Raw genomic sequence first — 25,668 nt, forward strand, 5'->3', positions numbered from 1 at the left:
TTCTTTAACTTTAAAAAGTTGTTTTTTCCCAATTCTCCATTTAAAGAGTCTTGTTTGCCATGACCTAAACTGTCTTTTTATGGATTATGTAAACCATACCTCTAAACAGAATGTGCCTACCTCTGGAACCTAGGTAAGCACCCATACTGAATAATGTTCTAAATCCAGAGGAGGGCACTTGAACTAACCAGTTGTTGTTTCATAACTGGAAACCAAAGGTATACACAAAAGGAGCTTTATAACATCGCAAACATAATTATTAGCCCAATGGCCAGACAAGGAAAGAAGAACAAATTTTAAATTATTCTTATAGAAAGAGTGCAGTGAAATTGCTGCTTTGAATTCACTCATCACATACATTATGGAGAACATGCTGTTCGTTCCATGCCTCGTTTGTTTCTCTGATCCCTTGGACAAGCACAGGTATCTGGTAAGACCCTTCACATAAACACTGGATAAATCATGAGGTGTTGAGCTCTAGAATGACCTCAATCTGCCCTTTTGCTCAAATCCTACCAATTCCCGGCTGTTAATTGTAATCAACTAATAAACATTTAACCGCAGGTTCTTATGAATACGACAATGCAAAACTAGGAAGATGGTTCAAGTATGAATAATCATGTCTGTCTTTGTGTAAACTCGTGGATAGATTCTTGGGTCTGATATTTACATTTTAAAGAGCAGACTCCAATACTCTTATAAGGAGGTGTGAAACTAGATACAATTAAAGCAACAATGACACAGGCCTTAGAGGAGTGTGGATGGGCCGCAGAGACACATTATGTTTCATTATTGTAGAAGATTGACCCAAATCTACAGGTTAGGCCAAAGCCCAAAGTCGAGAGATTACACTTTCCTCCCAGTTGATTCCAAATAAACATCCCTGATGTTTTGTTTCTTTTGAACTTGGGATGTGGAGGAAACGAAAGTCAACATTGTCTGGGTCCTCAACTGTTCTGTTCCTCTTCCCTGCCTCAAATTATAATGCTTGAGTAGAAAGGTCCATGTTTACCAAACACTAAAAAGGCCTTATAGGAAATACCCATATGCATTGAGCAATACCAGCTAGCAGGGACAAAAATATAATAACTCTTCCCATCTGTGTGTGGTCCTTTCAGAAAAATATGAACACATATGGTTGGATCATGTTAATTAAGTCCAAATCTGGATTGAATTCCACTTGGAGAGCGATGCATAAGTCTGTAGTTGAAATTTGCAAATGCTTTCTCTGGGATAAAAATGTTTGGAAGGTGTCGACTAAGGAGAGGACTAAACTAAACACCAGAAAAAAGAGCTCCGAACAGCAGATTTAAATAAACTTTCATTTCATGTCTAGTGTTTAATTACACATTCAAGCAGTTTTAAAGATAAACTGCTACTAGCCAGTGCATTAAAATAATAAGAAGTGATTTGATTCTTGTCCCTCTATATCCCATGGTACAGCTCTTAGGAGCCTCAGTGAGGTGGAGAGAGATAAATAGTCCTAGATAGCAATAACCTTAACATTTTGTTTGGGATCATCTTACTTTTGAAAAAAAAAAAGGTCTCCAGAACAAGTGACAGCATTCTAAGAAATGCAGATAAAGTTTTGAGCAAACCAAAGTAACTTTGTCTACTGACACAGATGGGGACATAATTTTGCTGCTAATCCACTAGCACATCACAGTATGAAGAGTTCTAGTGTGGCAACTACAGGAGGATTGTTAACTGCTCTTATGGTGGCAAAGACTGGTAAGAGAGTGGATTTGAGGGTAGATGGTAAGATGATTTCTTTTGAGACGGGATTTTACTATGTGGCCCTGGCTCGTCTAGAGTTTACTATGTAGAGCAGGCTGGCCTTGAACTCACAGTGATGTCCTACTGCTGCCTCTGGAGTGCTGGGATTAAAGGTGTGCATCACCACACCCAAGAAAGATGATTTGTCCTTGGTGGAACAGTGATGTATAGCTACTTTAAATTGAAGCATTCAGTCTTGGATGGAGAAGGGAGGGCCTTATGCCTCAAGAAGCTAGTGAAAGTTGTTAGGCTTGCGAGGCTCCTCTTTAAGGTTATAGAAAAAAAATAAAATGTTTCTGGGCGAGAGGAGACCCTATTGGAGTGACCTACAAGTTGAGCGGGGAACTTCAGTAATGCAGCCTTCATAAACCACTACCCAAATTTCAAATGGGACTTGCCAGTAGTTCAGCTGATAACCTTTGTTCCTGTAAGTTACTCATTTACCCATGGATGAATTCATTGATTCACCAACCTACATTTGAGTAGATTCCTTTTTTTCCCCTGGGGTCTGTTATCAATGACAGATGTGAGGTAAATAGATAAATGTGTGTTCGTTTCTCCTCAGAGAAAGTCCCACAGAAAATCAAGCACAGCCATTGTTTACTTGTAATAAATAGCTAAAATCAGAGATTCAGAACCAGCCTAATTATTATCTGAAAAGACATACAATTATCACTCCCATTATTAGGCATTTGCTTCCCTAAAGGATGAAACACAAGGCCAGGAGAGTATCTACTTTGTACTAAGTATGGAAAGTGAGTGGCATTTGGACGGCGTAGGTGCATAACAGGAAATACGTAATCTATAAATTAGGATGGACGGTAGGGAAAACTGAATATCTGCTTTCTTTCCACTTTATCTTCTAAGAGATTCATTCAATATGTAGTGTGACTGAGGAACTAAAAGATACTACAGTTCTGAGAAATGTTAAATGACTTCTTATAGTCACTTAGTAACATTGGATCTGAATCTACGTCTTTGTGGCTCTCAGAATTGCCATCTACTTCCATAGCATTTTATCATTAATGGCCTAGCCCACCTTCTGCTTTACATCTTTCATCTGACTGCTCGATAACCCTACTGAAATGAGGTATCTTTTGTTGTTATTTCATTGTTTTCTGAAGTAACTCCATTATCTGGCTTTGCTCCAGAAGTATGAGAACTTCCGTAATTAGCTATGCACCTAATTATCTGTCTTTTAATTACTGCCAGTGATCACCATCACACCTCCTTAGTACAGATGTTTGTTTGTAGTTTTACATGATACAAACATGGCAAATCTTGTAGAGAGACTGTCAAACTTTGCAAATTGTAAAACTTTCTTCTTTTAAAATGGTCTTTCCTTTAGAACAATGGGTTCTCACCCTTGTGGGTCGGGACCCTTTGACAAACCTCTGTCTTCAAGAAATAGTTACATTACAATTCATAACAATAGCAAAATCACAGTTACGAAGTAACAATGAAATAATTTTAAGATTAGGAAGATTGAGAACCCCTGCTCTAGACTCTAAACTAGGGGAATGTACTTTAGTAATATGTATGTTTTAGAAAGAACCACAATCACATTATGTTTATTTCACTAAGTATTCATGCCATACAGGGATTTTTTTTGAAAAGCAGCAGTATGGACCAAGAAGAAGCCCTTGTCAACATAAGTCAACTTCACCAGAACCTCTGGCTTTTTCTTTGGCTTTGGCTTCCTGAAATAAGATTTAGGTAATGAGTAACAACAGACTGGCCTTTAAACTCTGCTGGTTCAAACCTACATTGGGATCAGAATCACCTATATATCTAGTCAAATGTTGAACCAGCCAATCATCTCTGTATAATTGTCTATAAGTTATAAGTTATATAAGTTATAGCGTTCTGAAAATGCCCTACAGTTTCTCCTGCTCACAGATGCCAAAATGGTTGGGATTGGGATTGTGAAATTTTCTCAGCATTTGTCACAGTGCAGACTATCATTGCTGGTTTTAAAGCCACCTCTTAAACTTCCCTATACTACATCAAAATCAGTTTTCCCACTTTTGTGGTTGCATATTTACTTTAGGAGGGAATGGGTCTGAGATCTAAAAGCAGTTTGAAGCAGGCACTTCGGAATGAAGAATTTCCTCTTGTTCTCAAGTTTTACAGAACATGAGGAAACATTTTAATTCATCAAGAAAGAGCTTTGTGGCTGGGGACGAAGAGAAAAGTTGCTACAGAGCTAGAAGGGCCCCTGTTTTCCTGGTTAAGGTCTATTTTAGAGAGGAAACCGAGTCAGAATGATGAGCTGGTAAGGTTACAGAGGCCTGTTTTGCGATCTTAAGAGTACAGATTAAATGAAAGAAGGAAGTGTGGTTCTCAAGATATCTACTTGTTATTCTGTCTCTTCATTACTTGGAGAACAAACTGATTCATGTTAATGCAGTAGAATGTTACTTCCAAAAGGAGATAAATCTATCTATTGCTAGTTTAGTCAGATGAAGTCAAAGACGAGTAGTGTGGTAGTTTGAACAGGTATGGCCCCCATAGACTCATGTGTTTGAACACTTGGCCCATAGAGAGTGTTACTATTAGGATGTGTGGCCTTGTTGAATGAAGTGTGGGTATGGGCTTTGATGCCTTATATATGTTCAAGTTATGTCTAGTGTGGGACACAGCTGTTTCTGCTGCCTGCAGATCAGTATGTAAAACTCTCAGCTCCTTCTCCAGCACCATGTCTGCCTGCGTGCTGCCAGGCCCAACCATGAAGATAATGAACTAAACCTCTGAAACTATAAGCCAGCCCAAATTAAATGTTTTCCTTTATAAGAGTTGCCATGGTCATGGTGTCTCTTCACAGAAAAAGAAACTCTAAGACAAGTAGTTGTTCAGTTTCCATATATTTTGTTGAGCAATTTTATCCTTTTCTTAAAACATGCATAAGAAGGTCCCAACTGTGTTTCATCTGAGCCAATTCATTGCATATTGTTTTTATGAACTCATGTAGAAACCCAACAGAGCTTTCCAGAAATTATGAGAATTTTTTATGTACACAATACACTCTTGATACCTTCATAATTTTACCCCCAGCTGGTCCCTTTTTGAAGGCCCTTCTCCAAATCTACCCTCTCCATAAAACCACTTAGCTCAGTTCCTGCTTCATCCACCACTATTGTGCATGCCAGCTCTTCCCACTCTAGAACCTTCTTTATCTCTGAGAAGAATTGGATCATGTGGCTTGCATTATATTTTCCAGCACTTCCCTGATTTAGTGCTCAATTCTGATGTGTGTGCTTATGTTATAGTCATTAATTACTGCATTAAGTCATCACAAAACTAATGAATATTTGGATACACGATTACAAAATGAGCATATAATTTTCCTGGATTATAGTATATAAAGATACATAGTCTAGTTGTGCATTTAGAGAAGGGATCACAGCTTTTTATAACTAACAAATATGTGTTTCTGGGGCTCATCAAAACCACAAGTAAAATAACCAAAAGAATCATCATGATAACATTTAGGTAAGTCTCAGTTCGGTGTACATTTCATTTTCAGTCCTGGCATCTAAATTAAGAATGTTTTTATCTTATTCTATTAAAAATCATTCTATAAAAAGAGTTAGAATTCTTTGAAGTGCTTGCAACAAGCTCCAGTATGAGTCAAGAATCAGAGGCAATGTGGGAAAAACTGGTCTTTTATGTGTGGATGGATTTGATCATTAGACAGGCTTGTTTACGGGCCACAGTTGGGTGTCTGTCTAGAAACCTACACTCTAAACACTCTCAGTGGTACCTGCAATGGATCAGTAGAGGGACAGGAATATCAGTCCCCATAGGTTTTATATTACAACTCAAGCAGTATGAGGAAGCTGGGAGACTGAATCATCAAGACCTATACCTGGGAACTGAACCAAAAAGGATTTATGGATATCTTACTTGTAGTGCCATAAAATGGCAGGTTTAAGCTCATGCAAAGGTTAATGATGAGACAAGCAGAAGCTTTGGTAACAGGGAATGTTTTGTGCAGAAGCAAACTCTATAATTATTGATGGTTTGAGAGGGTGTGACAGTTTTAAATGTCAATTTGCCACAACTTAAAATCTGAGTAGGGAGTCTCAATGGAGGACTTGTCTTAATTGGCATGGAAGGCCCACTGAAAACGTGGGTGACACATTCTTGTAGCAACCCAAATAAAAAGGGGAGTCATGAACAAAGGAAGACTATTTAATTTTCGTCACTTGGCGAAAATTCTTGCCACCGAGTTAATTTATTTACACTGGTGCTCCTGCTGCTCCTGCTCTTGTGGCCACCGAGTCCTTCACTTATATTAGAAAAAGCTTTTCTGGGCTTCTGAAATTGACAGAGGAACAATGGCTCTTCAGGAACCCTCTCAACCTTTCGCACCAGATTTGTGCTGCTAAGGTACCCAGATAGAACAACTACCAATTTCTAGGTATCTCTGGTATTAGCCATTGCTGGATGACTCTGATGGACAAGGTAACCAAGCATGCTTATTAAAGTGAAATCCAATCATGGGAAAGCTGAGGGGCATGACCCCTCCTGGACTCTAAATACCTTTAAAAGGTCCGTGTTTGTTTTTACTCTCTTTGTTTCCCTGCACTCCTCGCTGGAACATTGGCTTTTGTAAGTTCCCTTTTCTTTCCTTTATTAAAGCTGAATATTATATATTAAAGGTAGCCTGGTTAATCATAATTGCCGATCAACCACGCCCCTTCAATCCAAAAATCTCTGTCTCATGTCAGAAGAGCCACCTGATATGGGACAGAAGGAAAACAAATATTTAAGCACTAATTTATTGCTACTAATCTCATAATCCTTTGTTTTTATATTGACCATTTACAGCTTTTCTTAAGGTAGAAGATTTATATATAAACTTTTTGTCCTGATGTTAATGGTCATATAAAATACTAACTAATCCTAGAAAAAGATTTCATATACCTTCCTGTACATGATTTCAGGTTTGAAACATGGAGTTTGCTTTCTTTGTGGCAAAATGAAGCACTCGGCAAGAAACTGCCCTTGCCTTGCCTGCTGACAGTATGCTATCCGAATGGGACAAGCAGGACACAAAAGAGAGTGACTACCAAAACTTGCCTAGACAAGGCAGGACAGTTCTTCAAAAACCCTGCTGCATATAAAAGTCTGTCAGACATTCTAGGCTTGTAGGGTAAAAATAAATGTCCCAATGTTACGGGTAAACTTTGGGTGACTGTCCGGTCAATCAGTTTCTTCTGTCATTTCTCACAATTTTCAGAAGTCTTTTGCTCACATTTCTTGCTTACTCAGTTAATATTATTTCCTTCATGAGTCTCTGAGATAGTTGAAGACTGGATATTTGTAGTTTTCACTGTTTACAAGACTCAGAAAAGAATTTCACTTAATAAATGTAAAGTACATAAGGTTGAGAGATATCAAAAAATAGTTTTGGATAGCAATGCAAGTTGTGATAGAAAGTAAATTAGGTCCAAGCCTTTGAACTCGCCAAGACTGGATAGACATGTAATACTTTCTTTGACGTTGTCAAATGCAAATGGACTAGACATTGTTGATATACTTATTACCTATATATTGTATATAGTTATTGTACTTATTGTATATAGTTTTCTTATATTAGTTATAGTCTTTTTTTATTTTAGACAAAAAGAGGAAATGTAGTGATTTTTCATTTGTATCTTAATAAATAAAGCTTGTCTGAAGACCAGAGAGTAAAAAAGTCACACTTGTCAGACTTACAGACCAGTCAGTTGTGGCACACAACTTTCATCTCAGTAGCTACACTAATTGGCCATAGAAGCCAGGCAGTAGTGGTGCATGCCTTTAATTCCAGCCCTAGAGAGGAATATATACCAAGACGAGACAGGAACTTGTCCTCTTTCAGTCTGAGGATTTCTTAGAGGAAAAAGCTCACTAATGGTTTGGTTGCTTTGCTTTTCTGATAACCTCTTGCCCTTCCCTCTCCTCTTCTACCTTGTGTTTTATTTTTAAGGACCTTTTAGGAATCCACAACTATAGCCTGCTTCACTTCCAACTTTAATTAGTATAGTTTTGTGTGATTATTTAGGTTAGGCTCCTGGGAAACAAGCAAGCAGTCTCTGTCTATAGGCACCAACCCCAAATTCTATCAACATTTTAAGAACACTATTTGTAAGGTTATGATTGCTTTTCTTTTCCTTGCTCCTACTTATTATTTCTTAATTGATTATGAGTTCACATGCTTCAATAATAACAATGCATTTTATGGAAAGGACCACATCTTACTCAGCTCTGTATAGTTTAAGCCCAAGATATTGTCTGGCTCACTGAAAACCTTTTTAGGAAAATAATTAGACTTCTGTAGTTCAAATTTGCCAATAGCTTGTGTTTCTTGAATGTGGCATCTGTAGTTCTTCTTTGCCAATGATTTTCCCCCTCAGATTTCAGAGACCATCCACAACCTACCAATGAACAAACTCTTCAGTTTCTAAGCAGAGAGTAATGTGTTGCATTTCAGAACCAGTAATAAAACAATTACCTCTGGATCTATGTTGGGGTGGCATATATTCTTCATTGATATAGAACAGAGAAATCTTCACAGTACAAAAAGAAGTGACAGAAACCTGATTTTTTTTTCAGCAGTGCACAATGCTAGGTATTTACCAGCACAAACACCACCCAAGGCCCAAAGGACTAGCCAAAGCAGCTGATACACTGTGTTACTTTTTATAACTCTCCTTTCCAGCGTCATGTTCTACATATGTCCCTTTCTATCAGGTCACATCAACTTAGGTCATGCCCAACAGTGCATCTTACACCAGACAAATGGATTATCATGCAGAATACTGTTTCCTTAACAATGCAATGGGCATCGAGGGAATTTATCTGGTTCTTTCTGAAAGCAGCAGTATTGCTGTATTTCCCAAATGAGCAGCCTCCTACATGCCTTAAGACACTAGACAGTAAACCAAAAGCCAGATCTGAACTTATTAGGCATACAAATGGAATATGCAGAAAAGAATCAAAATACATAATGGGTTCTTAAAGGATGGTGAGTCTGCAAACTTGTGAAAAGTATTTACAAAAATACTAATTACTCGCTTTTGGGGGATGGTAATAAAGTAAGAGAGTAATGGGGTACTTTATAAAGACCATTGAAATGTCAATAGTTATTCAGTGTACTAAGTCTCTTTTGTAGAGTACACTCTCCCAGTCTTTCAGAAGAGCTAAAAGATGACTGAATGTAGCTTATTATTGAAACAGAGCATTCTTTTTAAGATTCAGGCTTTATTTATCAAGCACGAACTCCACGGCAAATAGTTTTACATTGTCTCTGAGAAGGCATGACCAGCCATAGCCACAGAAAGGGCTCTAGTGTAGCAGCATTTCCCTGCATTATCGGAATACTGTTTGCCTTCTATAGTTGATTTTGAACTAAATCACACACATAGTGGTCATTTAGTCTGCATGGTTTAAATGACAGCAATGTGGACCTTTAAAATATTTTCTGATGTCTACATACTTAATTTTCACAAGAATGTATCCACAGATCGATCCTTGAATTTTGTAGATCCTCGAACTTGGTAAGTGCCAAAACTAATTTGACTCTAAATCCATATGATTGCAACAAATCCTATGATTCAAAAAATTCTTGTTCTTAAGCATCACTCATGTATTGTAGTCACTAAAATACAAGGCATAACAAATAAGAACCTTACAGAGCCCCAGGAAAAATGATTATTAGTATTAAGAATAAGAGGAAAATTTTCTGAGTCCGGAGAGTTAAAGATTCTGAAGGACATATTTGAATGTAATATTTTGAAATGAGGGCCTAGCAATGTAGTTCCCTTGGTAGAGTGATTGCTTTGCATGGATGAGGTCCTGGCTTCAATCTCCAGTCCCCCACACACTGAGATTTATAGCTCATGCCTGTAACCTGAGCACCCAGGAATTAGAGTTGGGAGGCTCAGAAGTTCAAGGTCTTATTCTGCTACATATGGAGTTGAAGACCAACCTGAGTCAGGGATCCTATTACAGAACAAAAAGAGTCTAAGAAAATTTCTGTTCCAAGTTAAAATTCAATAAAAAATTAATAGATCAAGCTCTCAAGGTCATACGTTTACTGAGAAGCACAAATGAGGTTAAGATAAAGCCCCTACGTATTCAACCCAGAGTATGCTGTTGATGACCAAGTTGATCCATTGAAGATTTTGTCTTTGGTTAATGAGAGAACTATTGAAACTGGAATTCATATATCATGGTCCAAGGTAATTAAACTGAAATTCCTTTAATTTCTTTATTAAATATATATGCTTAGATTTTCATACAATACCATCAACTGGCCATAAACCTACTAGGTACATTTTGTTGTTAAGAATCACGCTTATATAATCATGAAAACTTCTGAAATGTTTTACCTACTTTAAATTTAAAATAATAAACAAAGGACCACAAAGTCATACATTCATCCACATCCAGTCCTGAAGAGTCAGGTATCTCTAAGCTCAAAAGAACCGAAGAGCTCTAAGCAGCAAAGGCTTACCTGATACTGTAGAGCACTTTGCCATTTTTGGAAATCCGCAGCAACTTGTTGTCAGTGGTGACATCATGAAAATTGGCACCTTTCTCATTGGCAAAGAACAAATCTGGTTTCCAAATGGAATCCAACATAGATGGATCCAAATCCAGGGAATCATCCGGGTATTCACTATATGCCAGCCGTGAATCATTCCACTGTTGTCTCAGAAAAATGTTCACTCGATAGTCCTATAGAAATGTCATATACAAGAGCTGCTTATTGTCCAACCCGGCTTAAGAAATATATCTACTTTACTTTTCACTTTCATTCTGATTTGATATAGTGATTTTGTCTGGTCAAACAAATCTCAGTACACCTTGGTCAGAATAAAGCACTCAGTTCTACTAGAATTTGAGGTGGACAGGACAAAGAAAGAACAGAACACCAATCAAACAGGCTGACTTTTTTGATTTTTTTTATACTTCAATTATTAATTTTGGGTTGAAATAATATTAATTTAAGATGATCGTTCCGTAGAAAAAGGCAATAATGAGTAGAGAAGTCAGACTGTCATGGCAGATTACCAAATAAACCCAATTCATTTTCTAAAGCAGAAATGACATGATTCCTAATCTCCTTTTGCTTAGATGCTCTGTATGGAAGGAAACCCACTCTGCAATTTGAGAGGGAAAATCTTATATAGCCATGTTAGGATAGACCAATATTCTTAAAATCTTAACAACATTAAGATGCTTCCTGTTGACAAAATGATTCCTTCGCAACTACTTACTTTCAAAAATCTTGAATATTTTATTGAATTCTCTCAGTGTGTTATCTTTGCATTAGGCAGCTTGATGCTTCAGTCAAACAGACAATTTTCTTGTTGTTTCTAATATGAGTACTATCTGACAAAGGTTTTCTCCCTAGTGGGGGCCTCTGGTACAGCCCCGCCATTCTCACATGATCTGGGTATTTCCTTCTGTGCTAATGAATCCAGCCTGTTACTATGACTACTCTCCAGAGGACTTGGATTCAAAGACTTTTAGGTTCATGGAAGCCTTGGCTAACTTCATGGTCTAGACTCTGACTGAGACATCGTCAACAGTCCCCAGTCCTTCAGGACTGCAATCAGTGCTTCAGAGCTTCTTGTCATGTGTGGCTATTAAAGGTGATGGATATCTTTTATTTATTTATTTGTTTGTTTGTTTGTTTGTTTATTTATTTATTTTTTAGTTTCCTCACCTTTTGCTTAAGCTCTGTTGACGTCATCTTCACATCCTTGGCATCTAGTTGCACACTGAGGTCTTTGTTTTTCTTAAGCAGTGATTAAGTTGTCTTAGTCTACTTGAAAACTTTCTAATTTAGGTTCCTAACGTCTCACAATACCCATATTCCTAAACAAACAAATGTGATTATTCACTTTGCCAGGTACCATGGAAACCACTAAGGGATGACATATTTTGATTAATTCCCTCATAGTCAAAAGAAAAAGAAAGTTTTAGAGATAATTTTGTACTAAACTATTAAAATTTCTATGGCACTTTTTAAGGGGCACATTACTTGTGACCAACCTCATAGAATATTTCGAATGTCATTGTTCTTGGGAAAGATGCTTAAAGTAGACTGGAAAAAGCTGATAATCAAATAGTTCCAAATTATTGTAAATCAGTGATAAAACCCTTGATCTTTTAGGAAGCCTGCATTATTAAAACTAATTACTTCAGGTTTTCTATTGTATAATATGAACACTGTAATTTGAAAAAGCTTAGCAGGCAGCATTTATTTAGATTTTTTGCACAGCAAATTCTCAAATCAGAGTGCGTGTGGTTTGTGGGCTTAGCTCAGCATCTACCCCAACTGGCTGTCCTGGTGAGTTATGAAGAGAATGACAGGATCTCAATATTCTCAGAGTTGTTCAAAGAAGCCAAGGGATTGCAGTCAGAAAGAGATTATTAGCAGATCGGTGTCTCTTTGTGAAAGTGTGTTACTGAATCATCAGAGATTTTTTACAAATAATGAGTAAGAAAGTCTGATTTGTAAAAATTAAAGAAGATAAAATTAAAAATGAAACAACCCCATGCTCATATACATGTTGGTTTATATGAGATGCCCTTAAGTTTCCACTGGGGCCTGACGGTGGTGGAGCACTCCTTTAATCCCAGCACTCGGGAGGCAGAGGCAGACGGATCTCTGTGAGTTTGAGACCAGCCTGGTCTACAAGAGCTAGCTCCAGGACAGGTTCTAAAGCTGCAGAGAAACCCTGTCTCTAAAAACCAAAAAAAAAAAAAAAGATTTCCACTGGGCCGACTTTCTGGAGCCCATTCTTTTTGGAGGGATACCTTGCTCAGCCTAAATATAGGGGGAATGCTTGGTCTTGCCTCAAAGTTCTGTGTCAGACTTTGTTGACACCCCATGGGAAGCTTTACCCTCTCTGAGGTGTTGATAGGGGGTGAGTGGAGGGAGCAGGAGGAGGAGAGGGAGTGGGAACAGGGATTGTTATGTAAAATGAAGAAAGATAATTAATTTTTTATAAAAAAAGATTTCCCAAGAAAGGAAATGAGGCCTCTTCAGTTTCTGGTGCCCATTTCCTTCTAGGTTGCTAGAGTGAGAATCCATTATTAACAGAATTCTTGAGGGTAAGGAGAGGTCCATCCTTGTTTCAGCTGGAAATAGGAAAGAAGAGGCTCTCCTCCTCTAGCCTTATCTAGAGATCCTCTAAGTCCAGGAAGTGGGAGCAGCTGAACATAACAAAAGTGAAAGGGTTAAATATCAGACTATTGGGAGAACAGCAGTCTCTTCACCAGAAAGGATTTTGGAGTGCAAAAGACCATTAGAACCTAGCTAGAAATCAGTGGACAACAAAATCACAAACATAACTCCCTTGTGATCCTCCTGTGCCCCTGAGAATGAGTTAAACTTGCCTATTGACCTACCCTAGAGAATATTAAATTAGTGACTCAGTATATAAAAGTGATGACATTTAAGAAAAATATCGCAACATAGATTTTCATAAAAAAAATTCCCATAGGTGTTCTCCAGTGTTTCCTGGTTTTCTATTTTGAATTTTATAGCAAGAAAATTGTGAAATAAACTTCTTTGTAATGTAAGAATTTTCAAAAGAATGAGACAATTATATCTCACTTCAATTTTTAAATGTATAAGGATCATTTAAAATTAATTATTTACACTATTTATAAATAATGCTAAGTAGAAGGGGAAATATATTTATATCCAACAGTTATATACCAGAGTTTTGGTTTATGAGTATCTATTACTTTGAATGTTTAGTTATTAATATTTATCCATGATTAGGTTTGTTATGAGATATACCATTTTAAAATAAATAACAACCCTTAAAAGTATTTAAGAACAGACAGGGAACCCCAAGAATATAGAGGAAGTAGACAGCCAAAGAAAATGTTTTGCAGCCATGCCTGTGCAATTCTTGTAGTTCTTTATAGTTTTCAATATATAATAAACATTAAGAACATGTAAATTGTCAATGTATCATTTCTGGTTTTTTTGGAAATAAATTTATGATCTAATAATAACACAAATAATAATAGAGTAGTTATATGATTTTGTAGTCTTTCTTTGACTTTCTGCTGCTTCCAGGCTCAATAAAATATTAAAGGGAAAGTAAATACTGAGAAACATGTTTAAATAAAGACTATATTCTCTTTTACGTTGCACTCTCTAAGGACAGATTCTACTCGAAATAAATGGCATATTTCTTTGTGCTATAATTTGTTTCTATATTATTGACTCTCTGAGCATTGGCTAAGGTAATAGAAACATTTATATTATATATGCATGTATTTCACGTTAAAAACAAAGTCCATGTATAAACTGCATAATCTTTATTACAACCTTAATACTGGTAATATGAGTACCTACATTCCACAATAATCCTTTATGTCAAATTTAGTATTTTTCAAGTTTCTTTTCTGACACCTTGTAAAGCTATGCCTACTTCATAAACATTGCTTCCTTAAGCTGAATTATTTTGCACTATTATACATAGCTCTGCATTTGTACATAAAGATGATCACTTTATCTCATAAATACTCATATCAAACATTATCATTATGTCTTATTGCTTATATTTGCATGTTTTAATATAATTATAAATATATTGAAGGTATATTTATTTGTCCATAATTTTTATGTCACACTTCGGTTTTTAAACCTGTCAACACTCTAAAAATATTTTCCATAATCTCAAAACTGTTTTAGTTTTAATGGGAGAACTTGTATTTTAAATTATGGTGGTAGGCAGTTGATTATGATGAATGTGGGCTTTAATATTTCACTGATAATTTAGGGAGCAAGTTCATCTTCTGCATCAGCTTAACAGAATATAAGATTTATGGAAATGTATTGATTATTCTTTAAGATGTCAGAAATAATTGACATAATAATACGCTGTCTCTTGTCAGTTAGCATCTTCTTGTGATACACTCATTCAACCATTCCATGAAAGGAAACTTTCATGCTCTTTCAATGGTTATAACACAATAAGTCATCATGTCAGCTTTGGTCTACGTTCTTCTCTAAGTTCCTGAGCAATGCAATTTCAGATCAGTGGCAAAGTAACTCCTTGAAGTGCAGCAGTAACTGGCAAATACATTTATATACATTTAGCTATCCCTCATATCTGTTAAATGTGTGAACACTTAAAAGCGACTGCTGAGGCATGAGTAGTATAATAGCACTTATAAGGCCCAGATTGTACAGAATCCACTACCTTCTCTCCAGACAGCCACTTAAAACTGGGAATAAAGCTTCTCACCCCCATTTTCTGATGTTCCAGTCTTTGGGAGAGTGGCACACCGCTGGTATGAAATACCCTTGACTGTTACTTATGTTGCCAATATTTTCTATTTCTGCCTCAAAATTAATAAAGAGGGGGTGGTAAATGTATTCCTTATCCTGTAAATTTAATTGTTATCAGCAACGAAAGAAAAGGAGAAAGAAAGAAGGAAGGAAAAACTAACATATCAAAACTATATAATATAACCTGTCTCAGTATATATTCCTTCCAAGTCTCTTAAATATTTAAAACAATACAAGATTATATCTTCTGAATAATCATACTACAAGGGTCAAATACCAATAAATTCTTAGTGAACAAATATGTATAATATTGAATTTAATAACTTACATCATAGTGATGACCCATAAAACTGTTCCTTAAAAAACAACAATATGGTGTCCTATGAACACACATCTCCAATACTTGTATCAAAGAAGGGAACATTTGTATTGAATCTGTAAGTCATTACTTTGTTAACAGGCAGCATTAACAATAAATTAGTGTGATTTCAGTAATCATGGAGTGTTTAATTGTATAGTATCAAAAGAAATTTGAGTTCTTAAAACAGATAATCATTACCCCTTCTTTAGAAATGATCAACCAAAACTAAGTCTTTCAATAATGCTACTTCAGTCACTGTAAGAGAATGATATGGAAAGCAAGAGAATATAATAAACATATTCAGAAACTCAGTTTAGAAGCATTCTTGGAAAAAAATTCAGAGAAAGCAAAACTATTATGCCAAGAAAACAGTGCTAATTCATGGCCTCTAGTATTTTATTAATATGCATAATTTTTTTGACTTCAGCTATAATTTTAGTTGATGCTCCATTTCATGGTTAACCAAATTTTGTGAGTCAAATTTGGAGTAAGTATCAGATTGTAGAATCTTCGAGTTTTGATAAAGGAAGTGTGTGCAAGTATGTAATAGGCTAAATATTTATAACCTCTCAAAACTTGTTTTTAAAATTCTAACCCCCAACATGATATTATTGAGAGACAATGCATTTAAGATGTTAAGAGAACTTTCTAGAAGGAGAAGATACAAGTCAGCCATCTGTGTCTTTACTAGATCCCTGGTCAATACTTGAGTGTGCTGGCCTTACTCTTGCCCTTCCAGCCTCCAATACGAGAGAAAGAATTTCTATAGTTTGTAAGCTGTCCAGTTTGTGCTCCTTTGCAGCCTGACCCAATTAAGACAGGTTGCATCAAGTAGACACCCAGGCAAAGCTTCAGGCATCTTGGAAGCGAGAACTCTCTTTTACAATAGAGCAATTGTCACACCATTATTTAAAAAAATGAAATATCAATTTAAATACTAATTTGACCCAGTCTGGTTTTGCAAGTGAAGTTTGATTGGATGTGATGACATCTATTTGGCCAATACTAGTAGTAGTATCTGCCCTCCACCAAAGGGCAGAGTTGAGAAGGCATCCGAGAGATCACCTGGCTCCCGTGGTCGTAGGTATGCTTCTTTGCAGGAAGCATTTGCCAATTCTTACCCTAGGTAACATGATAATTTCTTCTTGGACATTAACAGGATAAACATTTTGTAAGAACTTCTGTTTGAGTTTCACATCAAAGCCACGAGAAAACAATACCTAGGTAGTTTCAAAACCAAAGGGAGCCTATCATTACATCCAAATCCAATAAGTGAAATAAACGAAGCACACTATGCAACACTCTTGTAACATGCAATTTGATCTATCTTACACAGCAGCTAGCAGGCTTTTGACATTACCTTGGAGCACCAGTTCCCGCTTTTCATAGGAAACATGACAAAGGACACTTACTACGTGGGCAAGAAGCACCGAAGCAGCCAGTTTGCTAAACAACCCTGTAAGTTTTAAAGACCGAGGAAAATTGGGTCTCCATAGCTTCCATTTTCATCCCTTTAAATGTTTAGCTTCTTGTATTAATGAACACTGAAAAGGTGCATATTTACATCTTTGACTGAGAGTAAAATGCAATGGGGAGATTTAATCAAGGCAACTTAGGAGTCTAATTAATGCAATCAGCATTAGGTCGTGCAAATATGGTCATTGAATGCCATCGTGTAAAGCTGGTGACAGTGGGCTACTGGAAACGTTGTCCCTCTTTTAAAGATAAAAGCAATAGAAGAGACAGAAACTGAGTGTCAAGTCCAGCGTTGGGTTGCTATTTCCGTGCTTCGTGTTTCTTATGAGTCATTTATAGCTGTATCAAAACTATCTTATCTAGGTAAAATTCTTAATGCACTACATATCTTGCTAGAATCTTACATCTGGAATGCTGTTTTGGAGTAATGTTTAAATGGGTACTAGATACACATTATATTTAACGTTTTGCCAATAAAAATGACTAATAAAGGTAAATTGTTTCTTCCTAGTATCAAAAACACCTCGGACTGCAGGAGTTCATTAAACTTGATCTTAGAAGCCGAAAAGAGAAAATCCACATTTGGTTTTACTTCTCAATGGCATCGTATGTTCATTTATTTTTTTACCTCTTGAGTTTTGTAGGACTCAGCTATTAGAATATTTGATCAAATTCAACTACTATTCCACTTTGGTCTCATTCAATAAAATGCCTATATGATTGAATAACCATTTAAATTAAAAGCAAGCAACTGACTAAGAGCTTTAAAGAAACCATGTGGATACCGGGAAATTCCTTACCCCATATGTAATCTCCAGACTCTAACCTAGAGCTATGTGGGGTTTAGTTAATGATCTAGTGGTATGAGTCACTGGCAACATGCCATTGTAGCACACTATATAGTGTCTGAAACAATTTCTGTGAGAATTATGCTTGGATCACATATTTTTATGAGTATCTTAATGTGCTTATTTTTTTCAAAGGTGCTCATGCTTTTGTAATTGCTGTGATCTTAATACTACTTTCTACTGCTAACAAAATTACGTGTGCATATGTAAACATGGGAATGTATATGCATGCTCTTATGTGATATCATAAGTGTGCAACAAACAAGCTTGATGATATCCCAGCTTTCAGGAAAAGTAAAAGACTGGAAATACCAAGCATGTGTCAAACTTTAAAATTCATACTCATGAAACTTTGGAAATGTACATATTTTAGTACTGTTAAATACACATTATGTTTATTGCTACTCATTAGACCAACTCAACAAAAATTATATGTTTACAAAATTACTCTGGGGTAATGGGTAAAATATCATTGAGTTTTATGTTGTAGCTCCTTGACAAACGGCTTTCTGAAATGAAGGTTATAAATGTCTGTTTTTAGAGGGTAGTGATGTTAGAAATTGGCACTCAGTAAATGTCACATACATATGCAACAGTGCTGTGATCCCATATCCCAGTCCTTCACACGATGGCTTCAATGCTCAGTCCCACTCACCATTGTAGTTTCTGCTATTGACCCAAAGCTGTTGATAAATATGTTGCAGGTAACATTTACAGGAGGCCCTGTAAGTTGAACAATAGAAAATTTGACAGGTTGTGTTCATAGCATAACTGAGTCACGTTTTTCTCTTGCCAGTGGCGCTGTAGCACTTACCATGGTGGTTTCCGTGACTGATCCAAAACTGTTGATAAAAATATTGCAAGTAACGTTTACTGGAGGACCTGCGGAATGCAATAAAAATATTGCAATAGACATTGAGGCAATATTACAGCTCCATCAACATCTGTGGTTAAAGATGTAAATAAAATGAAATTGATGATGAGACTGTAAAGCAAAAAAAAATTACTCAGAAGTGCATCATAACTTCCCACTGGTGCTTTGAATAATGACAATTAAGAGGCGGCAACTTACCTCCAAAGAGTTTTGAATTTGGAAAATATACGTTAAAATTATTTGGTTGACATTATCAGCATGACTTTATGTGACAATAGTCATCTGGTTGACTACTTTTCTTCACTCTTTAGATCATCAATGTTTTCGATATTGCCAATGGTAATGAAATAACCTGCATCAACACAGGGCTGAATTTAGGGGTCCAGGTGGACCTGGATCATGTCTTAATCAATGTGTTACTTTGATTCTTATAATGCCTCCGAATTTACCCCCTTTCTTCTATATACCCTCTGATGTGAAAAAAAAAGTGTACAGAAATACAAAACAAACAAAAGGAACTTACATTAAGACATAAACACATGCAGAAATGTCATTGAATATCTGTATTCTTGCCAGGGTAGATCTGGTGTTAAGCGATTGATTTCCACATTGTCTACCCTTATCTTCAGAGGGGTGAGACTAGACTCCCACTAACCATCTTTTCTTCTTGCCTTTTGTCAACAGGTAAGTTACTGTCTGATGGTTCCTTCCTTTATGTTTTTCTGGGGGAATATGCTTATTGCCTCTGTGGGCATTTCTTTGAATACTTAATGAGATAGAAAAATCCTGTTGCAATCCATCTATCCACACATTGCTTTTTTTCCTGCAGAAATGCATCCCTCTTTACTTGACAAATTTTATGAGTTGAGTCCGAGCGACACCCTAGTTGGCTCTGTACCTAATCAGCCTGTAAGCTCTGAATGAAGAGGAGTTTGGCATGAAGCCTTCTTCAAAAGCTCGTAGGAAAAAAATTAGTCTTTCTTTTTCTTAGCCATACAATTCTATCACAGATCTATTTTCTGCTAGGAAGAAATAGACAATGAGGGGCATGACATGAGAATTTGTATGTGTTTGCTTTCCCCCCCCCCCCCACCATAATTTTTCTCCTCTCACCACAAAGAAATACTTACGTTTAGATCAGCTTATTGAGTACATTTTTATGAAGTTTTATGAAGCAAAATAGAAAGCAAATGAGAGAACAGGAGCGTAAAAGGCGTAAAGCCATTACAAAATGTGCTTCAAACTCACTTTACACTATTATAACATTTTAAACAGGAACTTAAAATTTCAAACCTTGGTTATGAAAGTGTAATAAATTACCTCTTTGTCTGGTCTCCCCAAATGTCATAGAAACCTTCAGAAAGTTGAACCATACGATCATTTGTTTTCTTCCTACTAACTGACAGTGTGGATGTGTTTTTGCAACCTAAAATAATTTTTTTCTCATTTTTTTATTCAAGATTTCCATCTCCCCTTCTCCTCCCCCTTCCCTCCCCTCCCTTCCACCCATACCCCCACTCCACCCAGCACATTAACATCGTCAAGTTTGGAAGCCTGCTGACACAACTTAATAGGTAAAGTACTTTCCTGTGTGTGTCCAAGGACTCCAGTTCAAACCCCGGAAAGCGCGTTTTCCAAAAGCCAGGTGCATTGGCTCATGCTTGTAACCCTGGCATGAAGGAATTGAAGATAAGCAAAACCTTGGGAATCCCTGACCAAACAACGCTAACCTACTTTGGGAATTGCATGTCACTGAGACACCCTGTCTCAACAATAGCGGACGTAAAGAACAACACCGAGGTTGTCCTCTGTCCTTAAGATACATACAAACGCATGCATGTGTAGCTACATACGTAAACATGTACAAACACATTGTTTGCCTTAATCCCCATAAGAGATTTTCTTGCTCCTTAGTATCCGACATTTTCAGTCCTGGGCATTTTGTTTGAAGTTACATTCATATTTACACACAAAAACTTGGAAAGAAAAACCTGGGGACAGTGAGCTATTGTAAAGGTAAGGGATTAACACAGACATGTGGTAAAACCTGACACATTAAAATCTTGCTGTGTGTCTGTGAGCTTCGTATGTCATCCCTCAGTGGGGAGGTAATACTCTGCCTTGCACTTTACAGATGAGAAAAGCTGAGCCGTAAAAGCAGTTCCCTGTGATGGTGAGCATTAACCTAGGTTGACACAATTCTAGGTTGACCCAACCTAGAATCACCTGCGAAGAGGGCCACAGTGAAAGCCTGTCTCCATCAGGTGGACCTGTCAGCATGTCTGTGACGGATTTTTTTTTTTTGACTACATTAATTGTTGTGCGAAGACCAACCCTACATGTGGGTAACACCTAGCCTTTTAACAGCTGAGCCGCCTTGCCAGTCCTCATTGTCTCTTCTTAACTCCCTCCTTTTATCTCACTTGCACTCCTCCTTTACTCTTTTCTCTTTTTCCTGTGAGATTCAGCAATCTGCCTTTACTCCGTAAATAGGCTCTGTTGGAATATTAAATTTGCCTACTCGTGTACATGAGATACCATTCCATTTATTTAGGCATTCATTAATTTATATCATTAATGTTTTGTATTTTCCTGTGTACAAACATCCATCTTGATTTAACATATACGTATGAATTTTACTGAAAATGAACCTTTGTGGGTAGGGTGTAAATGTGTATACAGGTGAAAGCATTCAAGTGTATAGGCCAGAGACTAGCCTTAGGTGTCATTCCTTACACAATTTTCTCTTATTATTGGATTTGGGTTCTTTCCTTGGCCTGAATTTTTACCAGATAAGGCTAGACTAAATGGCCAAAAAGCTACCAGGAGTTCACCCATCTCTGTCTCCCATCTCAGTATTGCTGAAATTCCATGTTCATGCATACCAGGGATTTTAACTATGCATGCAACTGTACATGACTTTACACTAGGTCTGGGACCCAGAATTTAAGTCCTTATACTAGCAAGACCAGCATGTTACCAACTGAGTGAGTTACACACTCCCCTGCTTTTTTCTTACTTTCCTATTTAAATATTTTCACAGAATTCTACAGAATATTGAATCGATTTTTGTGCATTGTGTGGTGATCCTTATGTTGCAATTTTGCTGAATGCATTAGTTCTAGTAGCTTTCATTCAGATGCTTGGAAGTTTTTCTATACATCTGATGCTATCCTTTGTAAATGGAAATAATTCTGTTTCTTCATTTTGAGCTTGGATACCATATTTCTATTTTTCTCATTATGTTGCTATTGATAAGACCTCCACCACCATGCTGACTAGCAGGTATGAAATAGAAAATTCTCTTTTTCTTGATTATGGCATAATGTCTTTCAGTATTTCCTTAGGGAAAGCTTACATTTAGATCATGTTGCTAACTGTAGGTTTTCATAAATGCTCTTCACCAAGTCGACGAAGTCTCCTTCTGTCCGGACTTCCTCATTGATTTTTAATCCATAAATGATTTTGAATTCTACAAATGCCTTTTCTGCATCAGCTGAAATTATCATGAGACTTTTTTCCCTCAGTCCATTAATACATATTACTTTGAGTTTTTATGTTGGGTCATTCATTTTCTATTCTTTGGAAGAACTGAAAAAGATTTGATGTCAACTCTCTAAATATTTAATAGAACTCAAAAGACAAGCCACTTGGTTCTGAAGTTTCCTTTGTTGAGAGAGTTTTGATTAGTGTTTCAATCTTTTTAATTGTATGTCTGTTGGGACTTTCTAGTCAATCCTGAGTCTATTAGGTAATTAGTGTATTCTAGGTATTTTTAAATTTCACATATCTATATAAATTGTTTCTAATCTTTAAAATACCTTCTCTTTCTACAAAACCAACAATGATTCTATTTTATTCTGATATTCTTTATTTGAATTATCTCAATTTCTTTCCTTTCTCAGCCTAGCTAGATATTTGCTGCTTTTTTGCTTCTGTTGAATTATGAAAGACCAAATTTTGGTTTTGTTATCCTTCAAACATTTTTCTATTCTATGCTTTTTGTACTCTACTCTAATATTTAAATTCCTTTTAAGGGTTTGGATTTAGTTTTTCCTTCTTTTTCTAATCATTGAAATATAAATATAGCTTATTTAATTTGAGATTTTTTTATTTTTAATATGGACATTTACATTATAGTTTGTTCTCTAAACTCTGACTTTCTTGTACTATGTAATTTGTTATATTATGGGTTTTTTTGGTTCATCTCTTTTTTTATTTAGATTCATGGGTTGTTTAAGAATGTGTTTATTTCTAAAACCTTGTGAAATTTGCAGTTTTCTGTTTATTACTGATCCTTGGTGTTCCCACCAACCTTGGTTGGAAAAGATACTTTTAATGATTTCAAACATCAACAATTTATTGAAACTTACTTTACATCTCTGAAAAAATATTCTTAATCATAGCATTAAGGTGTAATTGAGAAAAACCGGGCGGCAGTGGCACATGCCTTTAATCGTAGTACTTGGGAGCAGAGACAGGCGGATCTCTGTGAGTTTGAGGCCAGCCTGGTCTACAATATCCAGTTCCAGGACAGGCTCTAAAGCTACAGAGAAACCCTGTCTCAAAAAACCTAAGAAAAAAAGAAAAGCCGGGCGGTGGTGGCGCACGCCTTTAATCCCAGCACTCGGGAGGCAGAGGCAGGCGGATCTCTGTGAGTTCGAGACCAGCCTGGTCTACAAGAGCTAGTTCCAGGACAGGCTCCAAAGCCACAGAGAAACCCTGTCTCGAAAAAAAAAAAAGGAAAAAAAAAAAAGAAAAGTATAGCTGTTAGTAGAATGCTTTGTGTATGTCCATTATATCGAGTTGGTTTAAAATTTTTTTCATGTCCTCTATTTCCTTACTGATCTCTCTGTGGATACTATTTTCTATACTGAAAATGGTGCATTGAGATATTATATAGAAATATTTGTTTCTTCTATCAAGCCTATTGGTATATGTTTCATCTAGGTTGGAATTCTTGTGTATGCTATTAAAAAGTTCAACAGGCCTGTGTGTTTTTAGATATAAAATAATGCTAACAATAGAGGTAATGAGACAATCAATATATAGACTATGAACTAAAAACCTGTATTTAATCATTCTATTTTGTTTACTTTTGGAGTTGAGATTAGTATTAGTATTGTTTCAAAGAGGGTTTTGAAAAGAATCAGTTTAGTGATGGTAAATGCTATGATTAAGAAAATTTGTAGAGGGACTAGAGAAATGGCTACTCAGTTAAGAGCCCTTGATGTTCTTGCAGAGGGCATGGGTTCAGGTCAGCTACCTGTAACTTCAGCTCTAGAAGTTACAAGTAGCTGTAAATTTCCATCCTCTGTGATCACTGTGATCACATGCACATCACATATACACACATGCACATGAATAAGAGTGAATGGAAAATTAAGGAATATTTGTTGAAAAATTAATAATCAGATATAGAATTGCATATATTTGGAATTGTTCTGTCTTCTTGGTGAAATGACCATTTTGTGAACATACATCATGTTCTCTTCAAATATTCCTGTATTATTCATAGTCAACTTCAAATAGTCTTATTTATATAAAATTATATGTGTAATATAAAGTATATTTATCTTCATCAGAGCTTTCTAAGCTAACAAGAAACATTATGTAACTTTAAAATATCTATGCTATATTTTATTTAAAAGTAAGCATCAAGAAAGGACCTTGCAAGACATCAAGACAATTAGTCACTAATGTTTAGTTTTGTCCCAGATATTTTCCAACATCAATTTTTGTTGAAAGATTACTTGCAAGAAAAGAACAGCCTTTGAATTCCAAGATGAAAATGTCATGTTTTTCCTTTTTTGTCACAAATAGACAAGTATGACATTTTCATTTTTCATTTTATTTCTTGCAAATAATTTAACATGTCTTCAAGTATCACAATTGCTTTGGTATGAGTCCTTTGCACGGAAATGGAAAATTAAATGCTGTATATAGAAGCTAAATTTCCTGTGGAATAAGATATTTTCGTCTAACAGACTAATCATTGCTGTTAGCTCAAGAGATTAAAAAAACTAATCCACAGATGATTTAAAAATATGTAGATATAAGAGTTAGAACTTTAATATCTGGACACAAATAAGCACTACTTATTATGATTTTTTAATGTTACATGGTGTGTTGATGCTTGTGAAAAAAGGGTCTTGGAAAATAGCTGGACTGCAAGGGGGAATGTCTTGTCATAGTGGAAATCACTTAGTGATGAGATATTTAAAGCATATAATTTGAAAAAAAGTAAAATTGAAAATGTCATTATCATACTTTAGAAATAATCTAAGCAATTATAATAATTATTATAATTCACCTTGAATTAATGATATACCATTGGCTATTCTTTCTATACTTTCATGAAGGACAAATTTTTCAGAGGTAAAGAATAGCCTTATTAATTCATAAACATTAGTTTCAGATTAGCTATATTAATAGAAATGAGGAAATTTCTATGCATTGTAACAAATTAACTCATATGAGCATGTATGTTTTTCTCACAGATGGCTACCAGTTATCAATTGATTCTATACAAAGCTATTGACGAAGAGGCACATGACTTTGACGGATCTCAGAGAATTTGAAAATTTTGGAAAATTACTGGGAGCTCACCAACTCCAGTGGGACTGGGGAGGTACAAGCATAGGACCAAGCTAGTCCCTCTGAATGTGGTTGATAGTTGTATGGCTGGGGCAGACTGAGGGGCCACTGGAGGTGGCACTGGGATTTCTCTCTGCTGCATGTGCTGGATTTTTGGGATCCTATTCTCTTTGGATGTATACCTTTCTCAGCCTAGATGTAGTGGGGGGGGCTTGGACCTTCCACAGGGCAAGGCGCCCTATTCTCTCTGAGGATTAAAGGGGGTGGAGTGAGAGGATGTGTGGAGGGAATGGGAGGAGGGAAGAGAGTGGGAATTTGGATTGTTTTTTTTTTAAATCTAATAAAAATTGCTATCATTGAACCCTATGGATTTCTCCATGTTTTGAAGAAGAAGAATAGGATGGAGTACACCATTTCA

At 36.3% G+C, this 25,668-nt stretch overlaps 1 protein-coding gene across 2 annotated transcripts in view; it reads right to left on the reverse strand.

The window, feature by feature from the left end:
• Positions 1–25,668, reverse strand: part of Glra2 (glycine receptor alpha 2) — a 183,731-nt gene that overhangs the window by 131,925 nt on the left and 26,138 nt on the right. The window contains exons 3-4 of one of the 2 annotated variants that reach the window (XM_038316725.1): positions 18,435–18,502; positions 10,283–10,506 (exon numbers count right to left, since the gene is read on the reverse strand). In XM_038316725.1, the coding sequence (XP_038172653.1) occupies positions 10,283–10,506; positions 18,435–18,502 (292 nt within the window). Of the gene's footprint in view, positions 1–10,282; positions 10,507–18,434; positions 18,503–18,593; positions 18,662–25,668 lie in introns of both variants that reach the window. The other variant, XM_038316724.1, reaches the window with a different exon arrangement.

This window comes from Arvicola amphibius, chromosome X, assembly GCF_903992535.2.
Source record: "Arvicola amphibius chromosome X, mArvAmp1.2, whole genome shotgun sequence".
Taxonomy (NCBI): domain Eukaryota; kingdom Metazoa; phylum Chordata; class Mammalia; order Rodentia; family Cricetidae; genus Arvicola; species Arvicola amphibius.